The 9,192-nt window shown below is 39.2% G+C and overlaps 1 protein-coding gene across 1 annotated transcript; it reads left to right on the forward strand.

The window, feature by feature from the left end:
* The first annotated feature begins 2,602 nt into the window (after window positions 1–2,602).
* Window positions 2,603–7,444, forward strand: LOC131688420 (uncharacterized). Its single transcript, XM_058972625.1, has 3 exons — window positions 2,603–2,750; window positions 6,152–6,323; window positions 6,385–7,444. Exons 1-3 carry the CDS (start codon window positions 2,603–2,605, stop codon window positions 7,442–7,444), a joined length of 1,380 nt encoding a protein of 459 aa, XP_058828608.1.
* Window positions 7,445–9,192: the final 1,748 nt, after the last annotated feature.

Genomic DNA, 9,192 nt, shown 5'->3' on the forward strand with positions numbered 1-9,192 from the left:
TCCAGCACATCCTGGATCTAGCCGTGCGGTGCCTTTGCCAAACGTCCAAAGCCTAAAAACTTACAACATTTCTCCGTTTGTAAATTCACTCATGGGGCGGTTCTCAATGGGCATCTCGACCATTCAACCGTAACTTGGCCTGCCACCAGAAATATAACACTTATACAATCATCACCGAATAACCGATACGACTTCAATTTCGTAATATGCCCGAAATTATGGACTTCCGGAATTGTTGATAGTGGACAATAAATTCAAAGAATCTTAAATTAGCCAGCAATGATCTAGAGCTGCAAATCGATTTTTGATGTCCACTTCAATAGATTTTAAACTCCTGGAATATTGTGATTGTAACAGTTTATATGGGAAATTCATGCGTGATCGTACTAACCCACCAATGTATCTTTCATTTGAAATCAAGTTTGTCAAAATAAGTGTACGGGACGCCAACCAGTATCAAAATAATACTCGCATTCGAAGGACTACCGACGGCACCTGCATCCGAAGGAATACGCACTATCTCCTGCGCATTTCTATTGGAGTCCCGCAGTAATATGGACTGAGGCCAGACGAAGCAGCAGCAGACGACGCCCTCTATAGAGGCAGAAAATATAAATGTAAGTAATTTGAAATTTTTCAAAACTTCTTCGCATTACCAATAGAATTCGATTAAAATTGTAGACTATTGCCAAAATTTCAATCGAATGAAAAGCTCAGCTAAAATGGAACAAATCCATCAAAAATATATTTCATCTTCTTTCAATATTAAATATAACTAGCTGGGATAAAAGCGTAAGAAGCTAAGAAATGATTGGAAATCAATTCAACGTGTTCTGATACGACCGTAGTTTGTTTCTTTGTCAGAAAAAGTCTGGAGGTGGAGTTCTCATAGCCATAAATGCAGGCTTTCCTTCTGAACAAATAGATGCATGAAAACATGTATGGGCAAAAACAGTAATATCAGAAGAAGTACACATTATCTTCTCTGAGTATTTTCCACCTGAAAATGCTCACAAAAATCATTTGAATTATTTTCTCAAACTATAGGATCTATCAGGACAATATTTATGACGACTTTAATAAACCTAACACCAATTTCATTGTACACATTGAAATCGAATCTATCTGACTTCCAGTTTTAGGCAAAAACGAATCATTTCAATACTTATTTGCTATAATTTTGAAGACCCTTACGCAATTAAATCATTATACAATACCTACATCAGACCAATTTTGGAATATTGTAGCGTAGTATGTCCTGCACGAATAACGCATCGAATCAGTCCACAAACAATTTCTTTTGTACGCAAAACTAAACAGGACGACATTCCCTCTTCCATCACATAAATCACGTTGCATGTACATTAACATACAAACACTCAACGGACGCCGCGAATTTGTCATGCTCAATATTATTTCTCAATCCGCTTGATTATTTTCGCAAATAAACTTTTACATATCTAGCCGCCATTTATGAACTAGTTTATTCCCAGAACATTCTTTTCGGATTAACTATGCTAAAAATAATCCCGTCAATGGAATGATGCGACATTATAATAAAATTGTGATATAAATGACCTTTTCGTCTAGAAAACAAAATAAAGTTCAACTTAACCGTAGAAATAATGTATAGTATATAAGTAAATATTGTAATACTATTATATGTAGTCTACATATGCTAGACGAAAATAATTAAACAAGCTGAAAAATAGTTGTGGCATTAAATTTAAACTTCGGAAGTTTCCTAGGTGGTAACAAGAACTGCCACAGGGACCAATGTGGTCAAAGCTACTGTGATTGATCATTTGTAATCTAAGCTCACAAATTTAAGTAATATTGCATATATTCTATTATGTGTGACATCGCTTGTACATCATGATGGTACCAGTTCATATGGCTATTTGCTGCGTGACCGCTCTCTCCAACCCGTAACTCGGGAACCTGATATCTGACCAATTAAAAATGCAATAGGGAAGGGTGTACTTTTTAAGGATCATTCATAAATCACGTAGCGCTTTTAGGGGGGGGGGGGAGGCGGTACGACAAGTTGTATCATGTTGTGACAAAGGAGGGAGGGGGAGTTAGGTACATCATTACGTAACATGTTTTCACAGCAGAGAATTTTTTTTCTAGGAATTTGTTACGTAATAGGGGAGGGGGGATGGAGAAGTTTGTAACAATTTTTTACATGGGGGGAGTAAATTTTGGGCAATTTTTTCGTTACGTAATTTATGAATGGTCCCTTATTTGAGACTAATTCTGTGCAAATCAGTTCAGTCATCTCTGAGAAACAGAGGTGACATTTTGTGCAACATACACACGCTCCGGGACTTGGTTAAACAGTCGATGTATGAAGTGATTGCATAAATATGAAAAAGGCAAAAATGTTACACTTCCATTAAGTCGATCTGGTTTTGATATCAATGAGAAAATCAGCTGGAAATGAGATGTGTGATTTAATTGTAAAGCAACGTAGAAGTTTATTTTTCCCGAGTTAGAGTAACACTTTTTAACTAACCAGCAGAAAAGCTTTGGTCAACCAAACAAAAAAAAGTTTGCCTTCAATCCTAGGTGGTAATGTGCAGATCGCTATTCACTCATCATGCCGTCAAACTTTCCGACAACGACAACAAAAATGATGACCATTCAACCCTCAACACTCAACATTCCGGTGCACATTGCATTCGACATTTCGCCTCCCAAAGAAGGTGACCGTATCATTAGTCTCACCCTCATTCAACAAAAGTCAGGTATGTATCCGGAGATCGTGCACTCTATAGATTGAAAAACTTTTCTGAAATTTAGTATTTGGTGGCCGCTCTCGTTGATAGAAACTTAGGTATATATAAACTATGATAATTTGTTTCCAAATTTCACCCCTGCTCGAGCCGGACGCCTGAGAACATCCGCCAACGAAGCGAAACAGAAACATTTCAACACGGGCCCACCAATAATGGCCACAACACGCCTGATGACGCGACGGGACCGAAAGTGCTAAAGCGAACCAAATTAAACTGTCAAGTGAAGCAACTACTGCACTTGGCAAGACAACACCGGACACCGACCGTCGCCGTCGCCGTCGTCGGATGCAACAGGAAAAACGAACCGCGCATAACGAGGAGTCCTAAGAGACACCGCCGGGTTTTTGGTGTGAATGCTCCGGACAATGTTTGCTGACAGTTTTGAATCCTTTTCATCATTGTAGCAGCAGCGGCGGCAAAACATCGGCAACACTTGGGAAGACAACTTGTACCTACTCGGAAATAAGGTTGAGTGGAGGCTAGGAACTAGCAAAGACGAAAAGTGTCAGTGCCCATGACTGGCAAGTTGATAGTTATACTTTCACAACGGTTTGGAGTTCCGATTGGCATTCGAGTACGCATTTTCGGAGAGGTGATTGGTTCGGATTTATTAGTTGCTTCTCTTACAAGGCATCTTAAAAAGGAATTCTTTAACGCAGGGGATTTCAATCCGAGCGATAATGCGCGAGTGAATTTAAATTAAAATGATTTACAGCACACTACAAATGAAATTTAGGTTCAAATACAATTTTAAAAGTGTCATAAGACCTTTAATTATCAATAATTTGGATAGCTTAAAATATTAAAAAAGCGTTTTAAATTAATCGTTTAAATAGACAAACTACTTAAGTAAATCATGAAAATAATGCTTATAGTATTTTTATATTAACAAAATATAAAAATATATTCCTCTAGCTAGATCTGGCCAGAACGTAACTTGAGTATCATGACACTTAATGAAGGATGAAATTTATTTGCTGTGGCATTCCATTCTTAAAATTTCCAAATTAGTAGTTTTAAACGACACAAAACGCTGGTTTTTTTACCACATGAGCAGATCCCAGATTTTTTTTCGTAAATCTGTCAGGAAACATACCGCGAGCAGGAGCCTTATGGAATTTGAGTTCCAGAATTTGTTTAAAATTGGCTTTCGCATATGGTTCATCGTTGTTCAAGACACTTCCATTGAGCTTCACAATCGCCCGGTTGTACAGCATTCGTGCTCAGATATCGACTACTGTTTGTTAATGGAGGCTTCAGTTGGGTTGTTTACTTTCTTTTATTATTGCTGATGCCTATCCTGAGCGTACTGCTTTCCGCTGTCAGGTTTGCCATCTGCTGCTGGTTAATAGTTCCGTCTGCCTTTTCCCTAGTTCGCATTTCCGTCTATGTGGTCGTCGCGAGAGCAGCTTTGGTTATCACTGTTAGATGCTTGGTGCTTCTTCTGTTTTCGAGAACTAATAATGAGGGGATACCGTCGAACATTTTTTGTCCGGCAATTATTTGTTTGCCAGTTGTGCATCAGCAGATGTCGAAAGCTATTTGTTAGAGTTTGCTGAGGTAGATAAATTTTCTTTACTTATTTTAGCGCATTACTTACCGTAGTAGGCCGTCTGATTGCAAAGCTGGCGTATGGGTATCTGCCTAAGGCGTTCTTTGAATGTAGTTAATACCTTGAGATGATCTATCCTCGAAAACCAAGTAAGAAGGTATAGGTTGGCTCAGCTGCATTCGCACCACCCAGAAACTGTTGAGAACCCTAGAGAAAAAATTGCTCCAAGTGTCGTTTGTGACAGATTCTACTTCTCCATACTCCGACATGAATCTTTTAATGTAATCTAGTGTAATGTAATACCAAATCGTAGGCGGATTTCCGTCATCTCATTGTCCATGTACTTGGATCCTGGATTTGACGTTTTCATATTCAACGTCATGTTACATGCATTTTTTCCAAATGAACCATTGAATTAACCAATTTGAGCATAAGGGCCCAAGACCAAGTTGGATTTTCATGTTTCGTGTTCCACTCGTCAGTAACTGACCCCAACTTGCTGACAGTTAGACGATGTATCAAAACTATCACCGAATTGGCGCCAACTAGACACTAAATCCGAACAGTTCACACAACGTGTTACATGTTGTTAATCATTACGAAGCTTATGAGTACTACATTCCTTGAATGATGCATGGTTCTAGGTCATTTGGCCGAAAGCTGTATGGCCGGACACCGTTTGACCGAAATACATTCTGCCGAAAGGGCTATCCGGCCGAATGCTGTTTGGTCGAATGCTATTTGGCCGAAGGGGTCATTTTGCCGAATGGGTCATTTGGCCGAATGGGTCAATTAGCCGAATGCCGTTTGGCCGAATGCTCTTCGGTTGAACGTCATTTAGAAGAATATGTTTTGGCCCTATACCGTTGACTAACCGATTATTGGTTGTGTGGAATGAAGATAGGTAACTAAAGTTGTGGTAGCGAAATTTCAGTCATATTTACGATATCGAGTCGTAGAGAAAAAGTTTGAAATATTTAACGAAACCGTATTTTTTTAAATTCAAAGATTAATTTTGAATTCAATATATATTTATTTCATTAACCCATATTTAATACAATATAATACAATACAAATAATACAATCCTTAAGGAGATTTGAGGCGATGGCTTTTATATAGTCTTCGATAGTATACTTTCCATAGTTATTTACTATTTTTAGAAGTCTTGCATCCCTGCGCCGATCTTCCTGTCACGTATTTACAGAAACGCTGAAAACTCCAACGATATCCTTTTTACAGTTCCAGATGTGATTGAACCTGCATACTTATGGCCACCATACATACGGAAAATTATCATGTCGAAAACTACAGTGAAAGGTTAAAAATAACGACAGTTTTTTGGGTTAATGGATTCAGCAATAATGAAAACTTCTTTGTAAGGACTAAGGGTACCTTTTCTACAAAACATTCACGAGAGATACATAAATTGGCAATGAACTATACAAATGAGGATGCCCAATAAATATTTTTTTCGTGCTGCGTGTTGCTGAAAAGATATGTATATTTAACTGGTGATGGTATGTTTATTGTCGACTAGAAAAAGAAAACATTGCAGTAAGTTCGTGTGGATGAACATTTAAAAAATGTTTAGCAAGAACAGCTCATGTTAAAAAGAAGGAAGATAACAAGACTTTTTGGATAAACTTCACAAATAATACAAGAGAAAAATAAATGAAGTACGATGTCAATTAGTATGATTTTTCCCACTAGAATTATGAGGTCAAACAATCATGTATTATTCAACTAAACACTCTTATTGGCTAAAAAGCGTTCGACCGAATTGTATTCCGACAAAAGGTATTCGGTCAATCGACATTCGGCCGATCGACATTCGACCGATCGACATTCAACCGATCGACATTCGACCGATCAACATTCAATCGATCGACATTCGACCGATCGACATTCAGCCAATTGGCTTTCGGTCAATCGTCATTCGATCGATCGTCATTCGGCCAATCGTCATTCGGTCAATCGTCATTCGGCCAATCGTCATTCGGCCAATCGTAATTCGGCCATTCGTCATTCAGCCAATCGTCATTCGGCCAAACGTCATTCGACCAATCGTCATTCGACCAATCGTCATTCGGCCAATCATCATTCGGCCAATCGTCATTCGGCCAATCGTCATTCGGCCAATCGTCATTCGGCCAATCGTCATTCGGCCAATCGTCGTTCGGCCAATCGTCATTCGGCCAATCGTCATTCGACCAATCGTCATTCGACCAATCGTCATTCGGCCAATCGTCATTCGGCCAATCGTCATTCGGCCAATCGTCATTCGGCCAATCGTCATTCGGCCAATCGTCGTTCGGCCAATCGTCATTCGGCCAATCGTCATTCGGCCGATCGTCATTCGGCCAATTGTCATTCGGCCAATTGTCATTCGACCAATCGTCATTCGACCAATCGTCATTCGACCAATCGTCATTCGACCAATCGTCATTCGACCAATCGTCATTCGACCAATCGTCATTCGACCAATCGTCATTCGACCAATCGTCATTCGACCAATCGTCATTCGACCAATCGTCGTTCGACCAATCGTCATTCGACCAATCGTTATTCGACCAATCGTCATTCGACCAATCGTCATTCGACCAATCGTCATTCGACCAATCGTCATTCGACCAATCGTCATTCGACCAATCGTCATTCGACCAATCGTCATTCGACCAATCGTCATTCGACCAATCGTCATTCGGCCAATCGTCATTCTGCCAATCGTCATTCGGTCAATCGTCATTTGGCCAAATGGCATTCGACCCATCGTCATTCGGTCAATCGTCATTCGGCCAATCGTCATTTGGCCAAATGGCATTCGACCAATCGTCATTCGACCAATCGTCATTCGACCAATCGTCATTCGACCAATCGTCATTCGACCAATCGTCGTTCGACCAATCGTCATTCGACCAATCGTCATTCGGCCAATCGTCATTCTGCCAATCGTCATTCGGTCAATCGTCATTTGGCCAAATGGCATTCGACCCATCGTCATTCGGTCAATCGTCATTCGGCCAATCGTCATTTGGCCAAATGGCATTCGGCCAATTGACCCATTCGGCCGAATGGCTTTCGGCCAGTTGACCCGTTCGGCCAATTGGCATTCGGACAAATTACCTTTTCGGCTAAGTGGCCTTCGGCCAAGTGACGTCCAACCAACCAGCATTCGGCCAAATGGAATTCGGCCAATTGACCGGACATGAAAAAAGATTGATTAATCCAGTAGTTTCTTCTCATCCTCACGCGAAAATGGACGGCACAATTTTGTTGCTCTCATGTATTCTGCTTGCAGCAAAAATCAAGCCAAGCAACCTGGCGCAGTGAACGCTCCCGAGCTGAAACGGCAACAACAAATAAAGAAGCAAATCATTTGCTTTTTTGCTCCATCCCTTTCCTGAATTTTAGACTTTTTATGTTTTATTTCTTTATATTAGGAATTGGCGTTTCAGTCTGTTTTTAATAAAGAACTCCTGTATATTCTTTTCTTACGACGTTTCGGTCCTTATTGGACCTTTCTCAAGGAATCAAAATGTTGACAGAACTTGACAGCTATGCGTTTAGCAAGAACTAACAGACAAGAGAACCCAAAAAATTCGATTCCTGGAAAAAGGTCCAATAAGGACCGAAATGACAGAAAAAGAGGACATACAGGAGTTCTCCATAAAAATCAGACTGAAACACCGATTCCTAACCTAAATATATCACCTTCCAGCTCTTCTCAAATGGCTCGTGCTTTGTTTTGGGGTTTCATCAAACAATTTCATTTTGCAATCATTTTCCCACAATAAATATTTGAATAAACATTTATCGTTTATTGGACATCCGATAATCGTAGTATCCGGTTGCAGAAGCCAAAATTTGAACCATTGGGTTCCTAATCCCATGTCGTAGGACAATAGAGACCTATTCTTCATTTCTTGCATCCTTTAGACTTTCTAATTTCTTGTATAAAATTAATAAACTATCTCTTATCATACATCTTATCTATCTGTAATAAAGCTGCTTGCATCGCTTTCTAGTAGTTAGAATAATAATAAAGACGCGCGTGTAAAAATGTTAGTATGTTCGTCATGCAAAGTAAAGCTTTCACTGACAATTATGCTTATTTTGGGCCGCTCAAAATTGTTTCATATATGCTCATCGCGAATACGATTGATACCTTTTTGATTGTAGCCTCAGTTTGGGTACTATTTTTTTCGAGATTAATTGTTGCTTTTCCTTTTACATAGTAGCATAAAACCGACTAAATAAATTTTAGTGTAAATCAAAACACCATTTTCGGCATATGTTTTGAAAACCTGTATTTTACTTCGAAATTCTTGGGCCGAACCGTTCTCTATCTCAAGCCGTTAAAAAGATCAATTATAAATATTGCTATAATTAGAACCACCCTAGCTTTTGTTTAAACCAAAAGAAGGGCCTTGCAAAGTACTACAACTTCGCCAAACATATTGTAAGGCTAAGTCATTTAATTTAAAAAAGTTTCTGCTAAATTTTCATTCTGGACCACTGTGCATTGATGCATTGCTTGCAAATTCTACACAAATCATGATTTGAGATCATATTACAACAATACTAATTAAATTAAAATATACAATATGTTTGAAATGGTTGGGGAAAAGAAGGACAAAAACGTTATTTCAATACTGATGAGGATGGGAAAGAAGGCCGCCTGGTCTGGTTAACACGGACATGCGGTGTTGGTAAAGTTCAACATGTAGGATAAGGGCAAAGTGAGACGCTTCTCGACCAACCCTACTTTGTCCGTTATACCCAAACACGACACAAAATTTAAAAAATATTCCCAAATGATGAACTTATTGACTTATTCA

This window comes from Topomyia yanbarensis, chromosome 3, assembly GCF_030247195.1.
Source record: "Topomyia yanbarensis strain Yona2022 chromosome 3, ASM3024719v1, whole genome shotgun sequence".
Taxonomy (NCBI): domain Eukaryota; kingdom Metazoa; phylum Arthropoda; class Insecta; order Diptera; family Culicidae; genus Topomyia; species Topomyia yanbarensis.

Coding starts and splice junctions, on each gene's coding strand:
- LOC131688420 (XM_058972625.1), top strand. CDS start 2,603: ATGCCGTCAAACTTTCCGACAACGACAACAAAAATGATGACCATTCAA. Junction 2,751..6,151: donor CCTCATTCAACAAAAGTCAG/GTATGTATCCGG, acceptor TTCCGACAAAAG/GTATTCGGTCAATCGACATT. Junction 6,324..6,384: donor ATTCGGCCAATCGTCATTCG/GTCAATCGTCAT, acceptor TTCGTCATTCAG/CCAATCGTCATTCGGCCAAA.